This window comes from Polistes canadensis, unplaced genomic scaffold, assembly GCF_001313835.1.
Source record: "Polistes canadensis isolate GaletaPanama2010 unplaced genomic scaffold, ASM131383v1 scaffold_64, whole genome shotgun sequence".
NCBI lineage: Eukaryota > Metazoa > Arthropoda > Insecta > Hymenoptera > Vespidae > Polistes > Polistes canadensis.
In genome coordinates this window covers 220,729-242,499 of record NW_014569611.1, presented here as the reverse complement: position 1 = coordinate 242,499, position 21,771 = coordinate 220,729, and the positions used below count along the sequence as shown (strand labels likewise).

At 37.4% G+C, this 21,771-nt stretch overlaps 1 protein-coding gene across 5 annotated transcripts in view; it reads right to left on the bottom strand.

Annotated features, from left to right (window-relative positions):
* LOC106786062 (nucleolysin TIAR) overlaps positions 1–21,771 on the bottom strand; it is a 234,241-nt gene that overhangs the window by 26,647 nt on the left and 185,823 nt on the right. For all 5 annotated transcript variants that reach the window (XM_014747065.1, XM_014747063.1, XM_014747061.1 and 2 more), the window contains exons 3-4: positions 12,635–12,710; positions 8,193–8,295 (exon numbers count right to left, since the gene is read on the bottom strand). In XM_014747065.1, coding sequence (XP_014602551.1) covers positions 8,193–8,295; positions 12,635–12,710 — 179 coding nt within the window. The remainder of the gene's footprint in view (positions 1–8,192; positions 8,296–12,634; positions 12,711–21,771) is intronic.

The window sequence follows — 21,771 nt, the reverse complement described above, 5'->3', positions numbered from 1 at the left end:
TTTTCCCTTTGAAACTCATATATATTAATATACTGTTGGGACAAGAATATTGATTATTAATTAATAGGAATGTTATATAATACTTTGAGAGGATTTTACATACCTTGAATGATTGTAAATTAATCGAAAAAAATGTATATTGTAGTGTAAAAACATGGAGTATAAATTTAAAGTACCGTCCTCTTCGAAATACATTGTTAGACTGGCACATTATCCTCTATGAAACTCGGTTAAAATTCTTCTATTGATTGTTGTTTACATGATTTTCTGAAGGCTATATACACGTATAATGAAAATAATAATTGTAATAAATAGAATTTATTCTTCTAAAAGTCATATAAACAACAATCAATAAAGAAATTTTAATTGACTTTCATAACGGACAATGAGTCAGTCTAACAGTGTATTTCGAAGAGAACAGTACGTTGAATTTATACTCCGTGTTTTTAGATTAAAATATACATTTTCTTCGATTAATTAACATTCATTTAAGGTACGTCTAATACTCTCATGTACTATACTAATATGTAGGATTGTTTAAACTAAAAAACATTTATTTTAACGTTCCTGAAGAATGATGACTTTCAATTGAAAATTTTCATGAAGTAAAATATTAGACCGAAATTGTTTAAAATGTTCGAAATATATTAATAGATATTTATAATACCTTTTAAAAAAATTTATTGTGTATTATTCAAATTAATTAATTAACAATTAAAAAACAAAGGATGACCAATTGTTAGGCTCGAAAAAATTGAATATTTCTCTTGTTATATCAATATGTACAATTTTAAGATACATTCTTTTTTTATTTGTTTAATTTACTTTTTATTAATTAAGTTTTCAAGTTAAACTTATCACATATGTAATTAAAGTATACTAATGTATGTATTTCTACATTTTCTTTATCCCAAGCATATTATATCAATAGTTTTTAAGGAAACATTTAGTAAGCGTATGATTTTAAAGAACAGTCATTGTATATATGAATTAATTGATTATTTTCCACATGATAATACGAGTTTCAAATTTATTTTGCGCGGAGACACCACATTCTTTTTTTTATTATCTATCTCTTATTATTTTCGACGTTCCATTAACAAAATCAAACTTTATCATTTCTTCGTTCCATCTGCATTAAATAAAACCTTTCTCGATGTATATTTACTGATATAATTGAATTTGTTCAATAAAATTTATAAGCATTATAATAATAATCATATATATATATATAAAAATAAGAACGATTCAAAGAGTATACAGTTTTCTTTGTAATCCTTAAACGTTGTTCTTGGTCTGAAATAGTCTAAAAATTCAATGGTTCCAAGTTGAAATAACAGTAGAAGCTTTTCCAAGCGTCTAAATGCCATCCATATCGTCGGATTTTCCTGTCGAAAACCGCAAGCACGAGATCTCCGGCTTTATATTTTCAATTTGCTGTCCCACACGAAGCATGTCTCTTGTTCTAGAGTTTGCCACCCACACGATCGTATCATATTGTATATACTTGGTTAGTATATGCTTCTATAGTCGAACTTGTGTACAAATAGCGAGAGAGAGAGAGAGAGAGAGAGAGAGAGAGAAAGAGAAAGAGAAGAAGAAAGAGAGATTCGAAACGTATCTAACACCAATGCATTAACTTCGTCGAACAATCGGCACCATAGTGGAACGACGATGGTTATAAACTTCAATCACGAGGCGAGGGACCGATCGAAGTCAATTTTGTCGGTTCGTTCGTGTTCTGAAAAGGAGGCTCGAGATTCACGAGCTTACGATCAGCAATCTGACGAAACTACATAGAAGTATCTACCAACGATGACGTTTGAATCACTTTTCTCTCTCTCTCTCTCTCTCTCTCTCTCTCTCTCTCTCTCTCTCTCTCTCTATTTCTCTATTTCACTCTTTATCTTTCTCTATAACTTTCGATCACTTTTTCTATTTTGTTTTCACGTTAAAATATAGAAAACTTGCCGATTTCCGAGCAATCCCATCCAATTTATTATTCATGCCGTTTGAAAAGTATACCGGTGCACAGTCCCATAACGTATTACAGTTTCGCCGCGGGTTGTTGCGATACGGACAGTCAATCAGAAACTATTCGTTTCTATGTGTTCGAACGATCGACCGAGTAGAGTTGATGCAACAAGCGGAACACGGTCTCTCCTTTTCTCGTCGATGCTTGTCTATAAAGCTTTAGACAGAGAGAGAGAGAGAGAGAGAGAGAGAGAGAGAGAGAGAGAGAGAGAAATATAGGAAGGAAGGGAAGAGGATAATAGATCGAACCAGGGTAAGAGACAGAGGAAGATAGAGAATGAAGGACGGGGGGAAAGGGAAATCGTGAAGTGCATAGGTTCGGTGGTTGGTCAGCAGGTTCGTTTGTTGACATTTCATTCGATCAGCCTCATGTTTCAGTAACGTATAGACGCATTTGCAAACACACGAAAACACGCACTCGACGTGCATATCGCCGCGAAGAGGCAAGAGGGTAGGGGAAAAAGTGTACTTGACCCGCCCTTTAGGCCATAAAAGTAATTATCGTTGCTTGTGAACGTTTCAACGTTCGAGACCGTGTATTGAATTGACACAAGAGCTGGAGGCACGTTTTTCAAAATTGTTGGAGGTAGTGGAAACCTCCCTCACTCTCTGTTCAACACGCTACGAGTGCTTTAAATATGACGAAATACAAAGGCACGATGAACGGTACCGCTTGATAAATCGGGCTTAATGGAATAGCATCGAAAAATAATCGCCCCGGGTGTCGTTGTGTTTGGATTTTCCCTTTGTTTCTGCTACCCCGTGAACCACGTTTTTGAAACAAAAAAAAAAAAATGAAACTGCTCGATAGCGCGACACACGATCTCCCTTTCTGTTTCTCTATCTATCTTTATTCCTCTCTTTTTGGAATCGAAGAATTAAAGGGACGAATAAACTAGAGTTCAGTCGAGAATGACGAATGCCGTGAGGAACGAAATACTATCCATTGTTTTTTTCTACACGAAGATTCTACGCGTGAACTATAACCGGTAACGCGGAAAATGAAATAGAAAAGTAAAAAGGAAGAAAGAAAAGATGGATAGTCTAAATTAAATAATATTATATTTCTTTGGAAAAAAGTTCTAATTAAACGATGACGTATATATATATATATATATATATATATATATATATATATACGTGTATGTATGTAATATATCAGCTAACGTTTAATGATTAATATTATTATGAATACGTGAAAGATATATCTCTGATACAATTTAGAATACGAAACAAAACGATATAATTATGACGTGGAATCTTATAAATATATATATATACATTTATGCATGATCCTGACTATCTTTTCATCCTTCTAGGATACCACGGAAGTTTCTCGTCGCATTTATTCCCTGTGAAAATCGTCAACGAGAGAGAGGCACGACGATAGAAGCTCCCCGTATAGTTAACGACAACGTGTTAAGGCCCGCACGTAGCGATAAGGGTGGTCTCTCCCTCGTGGTGGTCGTAAGCTGATGCGGATGGTTGTAGGGTGAATTTAAAGGGGCAGTCAGACTTCTCGTCTTGCCTCGCCTTTAACTACTATGCTCGGGATTGGATAGAACCTGCGATAGAACTTGTAGGTAGACAGTCTGCCGCATCGACTGCATCACGCACACGATGAAGTATATGTACTAGTAGCCTGTTAGCGAATCTCTGTCTCTCTCTTTCTCTCTTTCTCCTTCTCACTCTATCTAACTATCTATCTATCTATCTATCTATCCATCTATCTATCTATTTATCTCTCTCTCTTTCTCTCATTCTAAACACGGACCTTTCAAGCTCGGTACTGGCTCTTGCGCACTTTAATGCCAGGGAGTATATTCCCTGTGTTTCAGCTTTCTCTCTCTCTTTATCTATCTATCTCTCGACACTTAACCCTCGCAAACGGACTTTGTTGTTAATTCAATACCTATATGTCGACTTTACGTCACTCGTGATGGACTGGACTTCCGGTGCGTTAACATTGCGTTAAAGTTGCGTTTGCCACCTGCGTGTATAATAGCGACTCGCCTCTTTATACATTTCCCCCTCTCTATCTCTCTCTCTTTGTCTATGTCTGGGTCTGTGTATATGTGTTTGGCTCCGAAGATAGTCGATCGCAACTGTCGTCGTCTAAGTTATATCTCGAGGTGAAAAGTTGGCAAGGTTTATTGATGCGACTATAACGAATTATATATTCTCGGAATAATAAAAATCGAATAAAAAATTTTGATGTTATATTTTTATCGAGTTTTCTCATGAATAGGCGCTATTATGTTGACTGTAAATGATATGAGATCGGTAAAAACGTTTTGAACAAAGTGAATGAGAGATAAGGATAGTAGAGATAGATAGATGGATAGATGGATAGATAGATAGAGTGAAAGAGAAAGAGCTACGATTCGACACGTCGAGGACGATACAAACTTTTGACATTAACCCGTGGCCCAAGTTGGTCCTTTCACACGCCAGCAATCATATTTTTGCCCGGCCGCAAAATTATCTAATTGCCAGAGCTATAAAATATTGACCTAGTTGCCGACTAACTTCGGGATTCAGTCAAATTAAATGGTTGCTCGGTTCCGACCTCATCCTCCTTTTCTATTTACCCTCTCCGTACTCTGAACCCACCCACATTTAGAGACAATTTATTCTTTCGCTTTCTTTATTCGACATAGAATCGCGCAGGATCGATAAACATGATTGAAAGTGAATTAATATGAAGAAAAAAAAAGAAAAAACCATTGATTAAATTAAGCACACATATTTAAATAATAAAATTGGGGTCAACAAAATAGTGATGAAAATTTTCTACCAAAATTTTATATTGAAATTCTTCACGAAGTCGTGTATCTTTTAAAGCGGGGGAAACGGAATATAAAATATAATCGAGAAATTTATAAAGACCGATATAAATTTATATGTTTAAACTCTCTCTCTCTCTCTCTCTCTCTCGATGGTTTTATCCTTTTACCGATAATCACGGCTAACGGAAAGTCGATAGAAAAAAAAAAAAAAGATAAAGAGAGGTAAAGAGAAAGAAAGAAAGAGAGAGAGAGAAAAGAGAGACAAAAAGGAAGAAAAGAGAAAGAATGAAGAGAAGACTACGGCACACTTTCCAGATAATCGAAACTTCTTCTTCTTCTTCTTCTTCTTCTTCCCTCGAAGAAATTGGCTCGCACGAAATGTAGTACTTCCCTATCTTCTTATTATTATCATCGTGTTCCTGCGTTAAACCAACTTCCGACTGCTTACATCGAGTCGAGATTTGTTTAAAGAATGTATAATGCAAGAGACTTCTCGCTGCAGTCGCGTTCCTCCTATTACGTCAAAATATGCAGATGAATCTTGGCGCGGTGACTATGGTGCACTGGCTTTTGGATTTGTAGATGAGCTTTGGCGCAATCGCCAGGATGTTCTTGGAAAGAGATACTAAAGTAAGAAGAAGAAGAAAGAAGACAGAGAGAGAGAGAGAGAGAAAGAGAGAGAAGAGCGAAGGAGAAGTCCGGAGTCATATAAACTCCGACGTGTAATTCAGGGGAGTAAAACGATAGTCGATAAACTTGCACTCGGAACTTGCTCTTCTACTCGAATCTATTCACCAAGAGTAAGAGAGAAAGAGAGAGAGAGAAAGAAAGAAAATGAGCCTGCTTCGACTGTTTCCATGGACGACCACTGACGATGTTGTTTCTTAGATCTTCATCCGGCGTGAGATGACGTAACATCCCACGTTCCTGTTCATTATCGACGTTTTTCTTTAAGATAAGAAAGATTTACTTTTACAAAATTTATATATATTTCGTTAATTATCTTTTTTTCCTTAATATATATTTAACTTGATAATAAATATAATAATATAATTTGTTAAAATTAAAAAAAAAGGTTATAATAATAAAGATCTTTAAATGTATCTCTCTTAATATTTCGATCGAAATTTTCTAATAGATTTTTATAGAAGAGAGAAAAGTTTAGTTAACGCGAGCAGAACGGTTGTCTGATAAAGAAATAGGAAGTTCCGCTTTTGGAGAATTTGGTCTATGCAAATACGGATGAACGGTCGGTCGGTTGGGTCCAGGAAAGGGGTCAGAGGCTGCGGAAGATCTCTCATCCTCTTTTCTTCTTCTTCTTCTTCTTCTTCTTCCTCTTCCTCTTTCTCTTCCTTCCCTTTCTCTTTCTTCTCATCTTCGTAGTCTAGTGAAAAAGTTCGGACTCTTCGCGACGAATACTAATTAAAGACTTGGGGAATGAAATTAGTTAGTCGAGGGGTCGGAGTTAACTCTCTCCGGAGGTAGGAGAGGTCCGTGGCCTGACGACGGAGAGCCGCTTATGATAATATAATAATACTTACTTGGCTCTCGGAGTGCTACCTTCAAGCTCATTATGCGTTTAGTTCATAACTTCAATTGAATTCTTACCGTATCCTTACTATACCCCTTTTCTTTCTTACCGAAGGCTTTTATATTCTTTCATGAACTGTTCTCTCTCTCTCTCTCTCTCTCTCTCTCTCTCTCTCTCTTTCTTTCTCTTTCTCTCTTTTTGATCATGTTAATTTTCGAATGATTTTATAATCATCAAGATTGTTCTTTATATATTTTCTGATATTAAGATGTTGATATTATCAACGAGAGTGTATTATATAATACAAATTAATATACAGGATTGATATAGATATTTCAATTATAATTGTAGTATTTCCACTTGAATTCGTATAAAATTCGATTATTCACTGATTATTTATCATTCGATGTTATCATAATATTCTTGAACAAATATTATTATCAATCTGATAGTATCCAAATTTCTATAACGATTATTAACGATTTTAAATAATAAAATGTACAATATTTATACGAAATTTTACATGAATTGATGTTAAAAAAGAAAAATATGTAGGAAACAGACCTGCCAAAAAGAAACACAATATTTTTTAAAATTTGCCCGACTTTTAGTGGTAAGGGAAACAAATATTCATGAAAATGCTTAAAAGTCAATGCAAAGATTTTTTTTTCCCGTAAAGGTCTTTATTTCTTTCTTTGTCGACAAATGAGGGGGAAAGAAAAATCCTAGGTAAAAGAAGTTAGAAAATTTGGTGTGTGTGTCGTAGAGCAATAGGGGATTCGAAGTGGTAAAAGGAAAAGGGCTTTCCGAAGTCGATCGGTGTAGGTAGTACTCTAAGCAAGGCGATAGTAGTAGCTTGTTTGAAATCGAAAAGGTAGTGAGTCAGTTAGTCGTTCGGTCGTTTGGTCGTTTGGTCGGCTTGTACCTTCTCTCTTTTGCCCCCCGTTCGTTTGAAAAAAGGCTCTCGAGTCCATCTCGAGATATCGATTAACAAACACTCGAACGGCGAGTGGTGGTGCCTTTGCGGAGGCCGCTTTTGCAGAGTAACCGTTCGTGGTAAAGCCGTTTCGAGCTTTTCTGAATGGCACAGTGAAAGCTTTCTGAGCGAACGATCCACGTTATGAGTGCGCGGTGCTAGTATTAGAAGAGAAAAAAAAAGAAAGAAAACGAGTGAACCTTTCGAATTCTCAACGACAAAAGAGAGAGAGAGAGAGAGACGAGAATAGACTGACTCGATCGTGCGCATCCATTTCTGGGCGAACCATGGAATTTTCCCGACCTAATCAAATTCTGGTTGCATCGACGAAAATTTCCGCAATCGCGTGAACGCGCCAACGTGATATTTAATTTACCTTCACGCAGAGAGATTCTTATTCACATTGAGTAAACCGCGTTGGAAGATAAACACGATGTTCCTTTGACGGATATCTCTCGTTTCATATCTCATCCCCCTTCTATTTCCCCCAAACTCTTCCATCTTCATCCCTATCATCTTTCCTTCATCGACCGATATTTTCTTTTCTTTTCTTTTCAGCTATTAAAAGAAATTGGAAGCTCCTTTTACTCTCTCGGAAGGGAGAGAGTCAATATTTTTCTCTTTCTTTATTTGTTTGTTTGTTTTTTCCTTTCCCCTTCCCCTCCCACCCACCTCTTTTTCTAAATATATATTTCGTCATTTTAGTTTAATCGTAATATACAATTTTAAGACAGAGTTAAGATCTTGCAGAATTTTGATCGTTCGATTGGTATAATTTATTGTAATAGTTTAGTTACGTTTTAGGTTTAGGCATAAGTTGAAGAAAAAAAGGGATCGATGTTCACATTTGTTTTTGACTCACCTTCAGATTTTGGTGCAGGCGGCTTGCGAGTCGCCCAATTCGTTCGAATACTTCTGCTACCGAGCCATTGCCCGTTCATGGTACCGATGGCGATTTCCGCTTCCTGAAACAATGGGTGTGGTAATGAATAAAATGGTTTAATCGATAGCATGAGAATGATGATAAAAACGAGATTGAGAAAACTTTAGCACGGAGAATTTTTTTCTCTTTATAATCGTCACGATGAACTAGTTAAGATTGCTGCCTTTAGAAATGATAAGTTTTAAAGAGAAAGAGAGAGAAAGAAAGAGACACTTTTCAATAGACGGAACGATTCGCCCGTGCAAAAGGGGGTCGAGATAAATGGAATAAACGTAAGAAGTAAAGCCACGTTACGAGCAACAGCAAACGGCTGAAACTCCGAGTACGCAGGACACCGATCGTAACTTTTATTTATTACTGCTCTGCTTTGAGAAAAGCACGCCGTAAGCGGATCGAGAAAAATTTTACCGTCCCGGCTTCTTCTTCTTCTTCTTCTACTTCCTTTTCTTTTTCTTTTTCTTATTCGTGGAAATAGGAATAACGTTAACGTTTATACCTTTCGCACGAGTGACGTCCTTTAATGTTCTCCTCCTACGACGATCGAATCTAAGGTACGCGAAGAGAAGTAAAGAGATAAAGAAATAGTAAAAAAAAAAAAAAAAGAAAGAAAAGAAATAAAGATAGATAGATAGAAAGAGAAAGAAAGAGAAAAGTAAAGAATGACACACAAAGGACGAAAGAATTAAATCGGACTGATGGGACAGCTCGTTAAGTGGCTAAAGTAAATCGTAAGAACGTAACGTCCCTTCCCTTCCCTTCCCTTCCATTCCTTTCCCTTTTACCAACGAAAATGGCAGGGATGGTAGTTGATCGAGTCTAAGATACGTTAGTTCGAGAGGGAATTCCATTCGACAAATCGCACCTCCGATTCCTCGCATTTCCCAAGAACTGCCCTCGGCAAACTGCGGTGTTTCCCATCGCTGCTTTGAATTCCCTTCTCGAAGAAAAGGCGCTATCCTTTATGACGAAGGATAGAAGGGAGAACGAGCCTCCACGTGGCTGGGCTATTTGTTCTCGAGTAGGTAACAAAACGGTCATGGCCTTGCTTCAATATACCTTTCAGACTATATATATATATATATATATATATATATATATATACATAAGTGTACTCTGGCCTATCCTATAGATGACTATTGTATGATTCGAATGAAATATTCGGAAGAATTTGCTCGGAAAAGAAAAAGAAAAGTAAAATAAAATGAAGAAATTGTCTTCGATCAGAATTGGAGAAACGTACTTACATAAGTTTATAACAAAAAGTTTGATTTGTAAGAAAAATGACACCTATGTAATAACTAAACACACACATGCCCTCACATATATACGACTATCATTATGTATATCATTCATATTTCCAAATGTTTAAGAAAGATGGAGTTAGACAAAATTTTGAAGAATAGTAAATAGAAAGAAAATTAAAGAAAGACAGATAAATATAGAGAGACAAAGAAAAGAAGAGGAGGAAAAGAAAAGAAAGAGACTAAAAATAATCTTCGTTTTTATTTTATTTGACTGCCGCTTGGACGAATCTTTGGAGTTGAGAAAAGATGAGATAAAAAGAGGCCGAGAGCTAAAGAAAAAAGAAAGAAAGAAAGAGAAAGAGAGAAAGAGAGAGAGAAGAAGAGATGGCTGAAAATACTCCCGCCATTGAGAAATTCCAGCGGTAGGGGTTGTGACCGTCGAAAGGCTTTTCACAAACGCGTGGTTGGAGAAAAGAGGGTGGTGGTGAGCACCCCCACTCTTTTCCTCACCGTTTGCGCCATTCGAAGGATTCCGGGAGTTTTCTCTTCGCTTTTCTTCCACCTTTAACCTCCCTTCTTCCTCTCTCTCTCTCTCTCTCTCTCTCTCTCTCTCTCTCTCTCTCTCTCTCTCACTCGTTTCTTCTTCTTCTTCGAGATTCGTGCACCTTAACCATTTTCCCACTACTCTACGGTCCTTATCCCACGACATTCGTGCTCCTGTGGGATAAAGTATTTCCGATTCGAATTTCCATTCCCGATATGATGCCGCATATTTGCGCGGTTAGCCCAGATAGACCGCGAGACCGAACACGCTCGGCTCTAAGCCGATTCTAAACTCCGGTCGATATCAACGTCCTTCTCCTCTCTTCCTCTTTTGGTTTTTTTTTTTACTGAGCTCAAGCTTCCAACACGCCCTATCTATCTCTATTTCTCTTTCTTTTCATTTATCTTTCTTTTTTATAATACAATATTTCTATCTTAAGCTTTTACTATATAGTCAAATTATTTTTCTTACTAAATTATTATTATTATTATTTACATATATATTATATATCATATATAAGAAGTACAAGTAGTAGGATTCTTATAAACACTAGGTATCGTTTAATTTCTTTCTCTTTATCTTTCTATATTATTATTATAACTATTACCTTCTTAGATTTATTTTACAGCTATTTTATTATATATTATATTTGTATAAAAAGAGCAAATGCTATAGCATTTTTAAAACCAATAAATATTATTCTTTTTTTTCTCACTCTCTCTCTCTTTTTCCTTTTGATCCACCCTAACATTTTATAATCCCTATACAGTTTGAACTTGTCCAACTACGAAGATGACTCTAGCTAGCTAGCTATCTCTTTCTCACACTCGAAACCACAAGCTTATATAGAAGAGGACTGTGTATAGACATCAGCGATCAGCCGTGAAGCACTCTGACCGAACCGACACCCAACTGCTTTGCATGCATTATTAAGTCATGCGCAGGTACCCTACAAGCACCGTTCCTTCTTCCTCTCACTTACGACTTACGTGGCTTTCACAAAAAGTTATTTCGATTTCTTTATCCTCTTTTGTGGTAAATGTCTGTCTGTCTGTCTGTATGTGTCCTTCGTCGAATCTATGAGAAGATTTTCAAGAGAAAATTCTTTCTTGTAAAACGAACGAACGAACGAAATCTTCGATCGTTTCAACAGTTTAAAAACGTTGAAAGAAGAAAAAGAAAAAAAGAGGATAAAGAGAGAGAGAGATAGAAAGAGATAGAGATAGACAATGTGGATGCTATCGGAAAAGAAGAGTAGTGTAGAATCCAAGGAATTCGTATTTTTGTTCGTTTAGTAGTAGTGGTGGTAGTAGTAGATCGTAGAAAAGAGTTTGGAGGGGATGTCGTTTGGCCGTGCGATCAGAGTACGCGATTTAGATACGTGTATCCGGTGCTCGAAGGAAATAGTGACCGAGAGAGAGAAAGAGAGAGAGAGAGATGAAAAGAGGAAGGAAGAAAAGGATAGAAGAGCTTGAAATGGAAGAGGAAGAGAAGAGCTGGAGGATGAGGAGGAAGAGGAAGAGGAGGAGAAATTTTCGCGTGTTCCTCGAGGTTAGCGGAGACACCCGGGAAATTTATACTTCGGCAATAGTAATACCGTGGGTGTGAGTCAGGTGCCGGCGGTGGTCCAGATCGATAGGACATTAAAACAGAGGGGAAACGAGAGGAGGTTTTACCTCCGGGTTCGGCCGCCTCGACGAATAACCTCGCCATAAACGGAGGAAAGCCTTCTTTTACTCAGCCGTACATCTAACTTCGTCGTGATTTACGTCGCGGATTTTGGTGGGGTACAGTAAAACTCGGACTACCTCTCTCTCTTTCTTGCTCATTCGTTCGTTCATTCGCTATCGTCTTTTCTCTCTCTTACTCTCTATTCCAAGAACGATGCTGTAAACCCCGAAGCTGCTTCCGCCAGTAACGTTCTGCTGCTTCTGGGTAACCATCCCTTCGTTTTCATCCCTACTATTTTCATCGATCGAACATCGAAAGGCCAGCTCGAACTTCCAGCTTGGCGCTGTTAATTTCTCACGATTTCGATCTTTATGGATTGTCGTAAAGTTCGTCGGTCGTTTGCATCGGAATGGAACAGGTGCCCTATCGGAACTGAGACGATGCGTTGTCATACCAAGCATATGCAATGCCGATATTGTGCGAATATAGGTATGTTTGTGTGTATGCGTGTGCATGCCGCATGGAGAAAGTATATGTATGTGTGTTGTATGCGTGTGTACATTCAAATGATGATCGATAGATGAGTTTGCTTAGAAGAAGAAGAAGAAGAAGAAGTAGTCTATGTAAAGTCCTACATTTACATAAGTCGTTGCCGAGGCTCTGCTCTTTTGTACAAGTTAGCTCATTATCTCGGCAACGAGTTTTTCTAATAAGAATAAAAAGTTAATTTTCTACCAGATGCGTTTGATTGATAAAGATACAAAAAAAAAAAAATAAAAAGAAAATAAAATTGTCGGTTTAGAGTTGGTCAAGTGAAGAACGTTTGTAATATTTGTTCCCTTTTTTTTCTTTAATATTTTGTTGTTGTTGTTGTAAAAAAAACATAAAATATCATTGCTTACCGCTTTTTTAACAAAAGACACGAATCCATAGCCTTTTGACTTGAAGGTCTGTGGATCTCTAACAACTCTGCAATCCCTGTAACACATTAAAAAAAAATAATCAAGTTAGTAAAGATTTAATAAGGGCTAAAAAAAAAAAGAAGGAAGAAAGAACTTACAAACAATGATTTTTAAAAGATCAAACGAAGTTGACAAATCGGACGATGGCGTTAAGTTTTATTGGGTTTTGTTAAGGCAATTTCGCTGACGCGTAAAAGTAAAAATGTGAGAATAAAAAAGAAAGATGAAGAAGAAAAAAAGGAAAAAGAAAAAAAAGGATGGGGAGTGGGGGGTGGGGAGGGGTGGAAGAGCGAAAGAAAAAAGAAGTAGAACAAGGAAGAAGTAAGTTTTAGCTTTGGTCGTTCGTCCAACGACGTAGAAGGCTAACAGCCCTTGGAAGGTACGAGTATAAAACAAATACGCTCTAAGTATACGGTTAAAAGAATGTGTTACTACGTTCCTACAGTTTCTACCTTTTTCGTCTTTTAAACTCGTGTTTTTCTTAGAAATGTAAGCGACGTTGAAGCTACGTTGCTACCAAACGATGGATCTTTTCTCGTAAATTTTTTTTTCTCTTTTCCAGTAAATATCTCTGGATATTTACCTTCATGCAATATGTACTTTAATCGATCAAATAAATACAAGGTAAATAAAGTAAACATTTATGCTTTTTCTCTTTTATATATATATAGATACAACATATATAAATCTATATATATATAGATACAACAAGAAAAAATATGTATAAAAAAAAAAAAGTACCAGCCAGCCATTTACTCGACCTATTTTCTCTTTCTTTAAAGAACGTTTATTTTGAATCATCTGACTGCTTTAAGCATGTATCGCACGTATTTTAATGCTTTACACGACCCTTTACCCCAACTTGCTGAATATTATTACGGAGAAATACAGACGCATATATCAAAGAAATTTCACAAGTAACGTACCTCTTAACGTATAACCGCAACGATCCTCGAAAATATGACTCTCGATTTTCACGGAAATACGTCAAAGTATTCGAAAGTACTACTCATATTTGATATAAAAGCATTGTGCACTTATTTGAGGGAGAGAGAGAGAGAGACAGATAGAAAGGAAAAAAAAATATAGAAAAGAGAGTAAGCTTAGGCTTGGACTTTCACGAATTCTTCCTCATAATTAAGATTCCAGCGGCGTCTGCCAGAGAAAATTAGGAATACCCAGAGGCTTGGGGTGTATCTCGTGGTCAGAGGGTCGTTTCGGAGGTATAGCAGGAAGCTTAAATAAAATATTCTTTCGACCGGTGGAGCCTGGCATGCGATGCGAATAAAATTCTTGAAATCGTGCACGTTTCTACTCTCTCTCTCTCTCTCTTCTTCCTTTTTTCTTTCTCAATTTGTCTATCATTTCTTTTCGTCTTATCATATTTCCAACATCCGAGTATATCGCAACGGAGATTAAGAATTTTCAAAATATGGCTTGTCATTAACATCATTTGTTTCCTATTACATTTTAAATATATGTCGAAAAATGAAATAATTTTTTGTATCAATCTTAGCATCTTTGCAAGAATATATATATATAACAAATTGGAAGAATATACGCACATAAAATAGTCGAAAAATTGATCCTGTTTAAAATATAGTTTATTTTTTTCATCGAATTCTTAAAGATCTTTTTCTTTCGTTCGGAAGATTTAAACTTCGAAAGACTCGATCGTCCATCTTTTAGTTTCGCGTTAGATAGAACTGATCTATCTCAATGAACCTCGTTGTTAGAGTGCAGTAAGTTCTAAGGATTTATGTAGGACACTCGCGACCTACGTAATACATATATATGAAATGTGTAAACGACCGAGTTTCAAGAGAAACTATTTTTTGCGACAAGGTCGAAGAAGTTGTATTCTCGGTCGATTCGAAAATTTTTATGTGAACGATGCACGCGCAAAAGAGAAATAATATAATATTAACAATAAAAATAATAATCCTATATACCTATATTCTTATTAAATATTTTATTTTCAGATGAGAGATACACAAATAATTTGATTAATCGGTGCATAAATATATATTAATTAACATTTTGCGGATGAATGACGTATATATTTGTTCAATGTGTACCATTAACGTAACCAATTAAACTCATATATGCAATCTGGGGTGTATTAATATATTTTAAAGTTAAATTAATATTTAATAAAAAATAATTAATATATATATATATAAAAATAGATAAAAATAGGTTGACCATTTTTGTTCATTACGTCAGCAATAAAAGTATCTACATAACCTACAAGAAGAAGTATCTTAAAATATTTTGAGAACAACACTACTTGGAGTGTTTTTAGGTAATTTCATATGTTTTTATTTGAAATAAATATTTGACTTAAAAAGAATATTAGGTAGGTAGTGCTCGTAAGCTCGCAATTTGTAAAAAAATTTTTTCTTCGTGAGTGAAACGAAAAGAGGTCGGGGACTGAAGCGCCTATCGGCTGAAAGCATTCGTATTCACAAAACACGCGTTAGATCATAGGCATTCGTTTTGCGAAAAGAATCAAAGGGATTAAAGTCGGGCATGTTCTTTTTCCTCGGTTCTCCCTTTTTTATTCTTTCTTTCTCTCTTACTCAATCGCACTACTTTTCCGTCTGTGGCTCTGCTCTTTTTTTGTGGTGGCCGGTCTCTCAGTTTTGAAATGAAAAGACTCGCTCGGTCTCTTTCCGCGTTGCGGAAAAGAGAAAAGTCGTTAAACGTGTAATCCGTGGCACCGCGATTTAACGCGTTAAACTTAAAAAGCCTGGTAAATATTATTTTCCGTACTGTGCGCGAATGAAATCGTAAAAGGGAAATGGCTGTTGCTAGCTGGAAGATGAGAGAAACCTGAGAGAAAGAGAGAAATAGAAGGAAAGAAAGAAGAAAGAGTTGAAGAAAGTAGAAGAGAAGAAGGAGAAAGAAAAATTACCATTGAGATTGTGTATATTTTTGTGTATAAGTATGTGTGTGTGTGTGTGTGTAAAAGAAGAAAAAGCGAAGGAAGGCGTTAATAGTTGAGAGAGAGAGAGAAAGAGAGAGAGAGAGAGAGAGAGAAATAAAAAAGAAAAAATAATGGAAACGAAGGGAAATCTCGAAGAGCCGGATAAAAGACTTTTCTTCCGTCTATGCAATCCGAAGATTTCCTGAAATTGCGGTCCACGGTTCATGGCGTACCGTGAAAAATCTCAGTATTCGTCTTTACTTACATACTTTATATACTACTACTACTATTTGTATGAATGTATTGTGTCTCTTTAGATGAATAAAAAAAAAAAACGAAAGGAATAATCCACGGTATTTTTTTAGTATCGAACATATCGTTATAATTAATCCATTGTCATTAACGAACGCGTTTTATATTAACGCGTTTGCTGTCATTAACGGAGAATATGAAATAATCTCTCTAATCTGTCTTAAAAAATTAATCTGTGTGTATCTTAAAAAAGATCAAGCATCATAAAAGTGTGATAAATAATATATAACTAACGAAAAAACGTAAAAATCTAATTTACAAGCATATTAATTTGTTCTAATTAAAAGAAAAAAAAAGTAGGAGTATCAACTAAAACATGCATGCACATATTAAACACTAAACTTTCACGAGGCCCTTAATTTTGACCTTTTGATTTTTTCTTTTCAAGAAGTTGTGAACGTTAAGTTTTTCGCATAGGTTTCGCGGCGCGGCAAGCCGCTTCCGTTAACGTCGTCGACTTTCGGTGAATGGCAGCGGTTGCCACACAACTTACGGACACGGAACGTTGAGTAATGGTCAATACAAGTTAGATGTGGAACACGCCAGTCGCATATGTCGTTGCCCACACTTGGGGTCGTCTCGCATCGTTCCACATACACCTACTACATATATATATTTATATATATATCTATATACATATATCTAGGTATATATGTATATATACTAAGAGACGGGGATAAGTACACGAATACAATCGCAATAAAGTGAAAGAGCAAGATAGAAGAGAATAGGGTGGAAGGGAGAGAAAGAGAGATACGAGCAAGTAACCGCGACAGCCTATAGCAAAGCTACCCCTTCGAACCACCCTTACGAGTGCCTCATCGCGTGCTAACGCGTATAGGTATGCGTTTATGCGGTCGTGTGTTCTTATTGCGTGTTTTCAAGCGTTCCTCTAGCAAAACTCTTCCCCCACTTTTCTTCAATCCCACCCACAGACCGGCAGGCACCCTTCCTTCGCTTTCCTAGTGCTATATTTCGTTACGAAAGGCGAAACAATCGCCGCTACGGCGTGCCGTGAATTTACGCGTCCTGTAACCAATCCCCATTCTACTACTTTTTCACTCTCCCTCTCTCTCTCTCTCTCTCTCTCTCTTTCTCTTCTTTCTTTTTTTCTCTCTTACTCTTATGCGTTCTATTTCTCACCACCTGCAGCCCTCGAAAAATCGTAAATTAATGCACGGTTATTGACGCGATAAATCTCAGAATTTAATTCAGCTTCCATCGAGAACCGCCCTATGACACGTTTTTTTTTTTTTATCTTTCTCTCTCTCTCTCTCTCTCTCTCTCTCTCTCTCTCTCTCTCTCTCTCTTTCTCTCACACACATTTTTTTGCCGTTCTTTCTCGACGTCGATATAACCGCGACAATGCCTGTCCCAGAGTTCCCGTAGCGCTAGCACACGACAAAGCCGAGAGATAGGATGAAGAGTAAGTCTGGATTTATTGCCAGGCAGCCGTGCACACGTCCACGTTCACGATGGACGCGAGAATGAAAAGAGAGGTACGCGTCGATGATCCAAATTGCCGTGCTTGGAGAGAAAAAGGGACAGGAATGCCGTTTCCCTGTTCGTTCGTTCGTTTCGAAATTTCGAAAGTGCTCTTTATCTTTTTTTTTTCCTCCTATATTTCTCTCTCTCTCTCTCTCTCTCTCTCTCTCTTTCTCTATCTATCTTGTATGCGAGCATGACGTAGGTGGATACTGTAGAATATTCTCTATTTCAAATTTTTCAATTTTGAGCTCCGAACGAACGAACGAACGAACGAACGCGCATCCCTCCTCCTTTCTCGGAATTTTGCGGATTCGTTATGGTCGAGGTGTATCTCGCGAGCTCGTTATCCTCGCGAGCAATTAAGGGAACCTAATTAAGAACGGTCTACGCGTATTTGAGTATTTTCGTCGAAGTACACGTTTAATTAACTTTTTCGGCATTGAATTTTATCCTTTGAGTAACGTGCAGCACTAGACTAAATTCTAAAACGTCAGAAGAAAGAAAGAAAAAAAAAAAAGAAGAAACGTAAAACGATTTTTCTATGTGCAACAAGCATATGATTAAAAAACTAGGGGGGACAATCTATTTAAATGTCAAGATTATCACTTTGTTATTGTAGCTAAGGAACAAATCGAGTAAGTAAGATAATCGAGAATTACTTACTATCCTTTAATCCATTTCTGAGATCTCTTTTTCCTTTCCTTTCCTTTTAAAACTTAACACAATCTTCTTACGAATCTTCGATCCCGTTACTTGAAACTTTTTCCTTCTCTCTCACTTACTCATCCGCGCAAGTTTTCGTCCTTTATCTCTCGATTAGCTACACGTCACGGATCGTTTTTCGCCTATCAGCTAGAAAACTTCGAACGTCTCATTAATTACCAAGGACGGACTAAAAAAGGAGCGCGTCAGCGTGAAAATCTTTGTAGCTGGCCTCGTTGCTAGCATAGGATCAGCTCAGGTAAGCGTGATCACGTAAGTAGAAAGATCGAAGAATATCTCGTCTTGGACGATGGAAGGTAAAAGACGAAGAATATGGGAATAGAGATGAGAGAAAGGAGAAAGAAGAAAAGAAGAAAAGAAGGGGTAGGGGGAAGGAGGGGGATGGATGAAATGAATGATCTTAGGGTGTGAGCTTCATCAATCTAACAGAGTAACAACTTGGGCAGGATGTCACTTCCCTCGTTTCGTTTGATCGCATGTCATGCTCTATAGTCGCTTTGATCTGTCCTTGATATTTCTTTTTGATATTAGGTACCTGAAGGGAATGATATTTGCACTTACATATATGTACGTGATGCGAACGAGCTAGCTAAGAAGACTTATTGTCAAAATGGTAAATCATGATTGAACGAACCAACTGATATATGTGGCCTTTTTTCCTTAACCTATCTACGTATTCCACATATCACGTATACGTATAAATATATATCTATATATATATATATATATATTTTCGATCGATTTGATATTTTCATTTTCCGACTCACGTCCATGAGTGTATTTTTATGATAGCCGTTCTGACGGCAAGTACGACGACGGCTACAATGACACAACGCGTCGACAGACGGATAGATACATATGTAGAAGGTATCTTCGTACTCGCGGTCTATCGATACATCGGTGAGTCACGTCGAACTAGAGAGTATCAATATGAAAATTTCAATATACGTATCATCGTCGTTGTCGTCTGGACAAGTTGGCGTCAACTATCTAAATCGAACCTCGCCATGATCGTAGCAATCATTTCGCCGAGGAGATTTCAATTTTGGTATATGTGTACGTTTCTATGTGAATTTATGCATGTATACAGGATATGAAGAAAAAGAAAGGGAAAGGGTAATATATATATATAGAGAGAGAGAGAGAAAGAAAGAGAGAGAGAGAAGAGAGAGAAGAAAGAGAGGGGGCAAGGAGGGTGGAGTTTGCTTACTTTTCGCTAAGTGCACTCACTGCCGGGCGCGCGAACTAATTGTCGACGGGGTGGGCCGTAGTGAGTGGTAGGGCTTGCTTGTGAGGAACTCGGAAAAGGGAGAAGGAAGGAAGGAAGGAAGGAATGAAGGAGGGAGGAGAAGGAGATGGAGAAGAGGGTGGTTGGTAGTGGTGGTTCCGTGGCAATAGTGGAATCGCGAGATCCCACCCTTCTTCCTTCAGCATCCTTTTCACCCTCTAACTCTACCTTACCCATCTCGCGCTAGTAACCTCGTGCTACTACTACTACTACTATTACTAATACTACTACTACTACTACTACTATTGCTGCCGCTGCTGCTGCTGCTCTCGAACATTCGAGAGAGGGTTTCGATTTCGAGATCGAGGACGATAAATGAAACGGGTTGTCGTGGAAACGCGCTTTCTCGGTGTTCCTTCCAAACTCGTTCCAGGTCGGCTCGTATTTTCGTCGTGTAAACCGCTTATTAATGTTATGTGGCATTATGACGGCACGCGGGATCAACGTTAACCACCTATCTCCCCGTTTCTCCATCCCTTTTTGCTTCGCGTTCACGTTCCACTACCGCAACACCCGATTTCTTCCTTCGTATTCGATCGAACTCAAAACACCCTCCTCTCCTCTTTCCAACCGAATATTACTACACTACTACTACTACTACTACCGTCACTATTACTAACATCACTAACGTTCAAACTTCTATAACCAAAAGGTTAAACTCAGCGTGTTATATAGGCGAGATTATTATCTAGATAACTGGAAAATTAACTGCAAAATGTGCCGTTTTATTCCCTCATGGCAAAACGGGTTATGGTAATTTTAATAACATATTTATTGCTCCCTCCTCTGTCCTCTCTCTCTCTTTCTCTCTATGCTTCTTCTATCCCTATCTTTCTCTTTCACTTGTGATGCAAGCACAAAAGGCTACGCAACGACAATGATACGTGCACGGCTATTGGTCGAGCAAAAGCGATAACACCCTACTCTACGCTGATTATACCGTTCGAGCCGGTGGTATTTTCCGAGACCAAAGTTTCACCGTGCCGATCGCCGATCGCAGATCGCCGATTTCGTTCGGGCGAATCGCCAGGTATCGGTTATTTACGAACGTTCCGTCCGTGCACTACCGACGCGTGATACGCAGGGATGTTACGACCAATGTACCCCTAACCCCATACCCTCCCCGTCCCCGCCCACGCCCCCGCCCTTTTATCTCTCTCTTTCTCTCTCTCTCTCTCCATCTCTCTTTCGTACTCTCTCGAATGGGTCTAAGCGCATCGTGTTTTGTAATGATGCTCGACGCTGTCGTCTATTATCGGCTCATGATACAACGTTCGACCCTTCCCACGTTTACTACCCACTCTACCTTTTCTCTCTACCTATCCGTTTACCATACCTACCACCTACCACCTACCACCTATCTACCTACCTACCCCTCTACCATAATACCACTACACTTGTTAATTCGAGATCGATACGTTGACGTAGCGTGAACGAGAGATCGAAATTTTCAAATTTTCCTACGGGCTCGTTTCGGATCTATCTCGTTTTATGATATCCCGTTGATAAAGTGAATTATACTGCGTGTATCGAAATGAAAACGCCAGCTCGGCGCTTGTCTCCCCTCCCCTTACCACCCGCCACTACCCCTACCAGTTCTCCATTTCGCATCCCTCCTCCCACTTTTCTTTTTTTCTTTTTTTTTGTTTTGTTACCAAGCGAAAAATGCTGACTTTTTAGTAGGTTTATCTTTGGTCGACAGGTGCGAAGTAAAAGTTCTCGTTTACATGCATATTTTCTTTTTTATGTTGTAAGAGAATAATTTATGTTTCTATTTCTATATTTGTTTTTTGTGATAAACGAAAAGAAGATATTTTAATTTTTATATTTTATTATATCGTTAGATTTATATTAGATTTATAAGAGATCTGTTGCTTGACATGAACCAACCAAACGTCATCAAAAGCGAATGACGTCTTATAAATTATAATACGATCGACCTGGTGCCGAGAGATATCGCATACGATCCAGTCGACTTAATACCAGTGAAGCTTTTGTGTCACCCCGTCGATCATTAGTAAAATCATGCTACGATATTAGTCATTTCAATTTGATGAACCACATTTTGGCTTATTATTAAACATACTACGTACAAATGTAATTTGAAATATCTGCGATGATTGGTCACGTATACTGTTATTTCTATTTCGTAATATTATCGAATTTAAATGAAAAATTAAGAAAATAACCGTAAACGGATATAAATATCGTGATAATTAAATCGAGATAATAATGTATATCCATTGTATTTGAAATTGTCGATAAAATATCGAATTATAATATATTTTCGTATAAGTAAAACGTAATTAAAACCAATTCCAAAGTACAATATAGAAA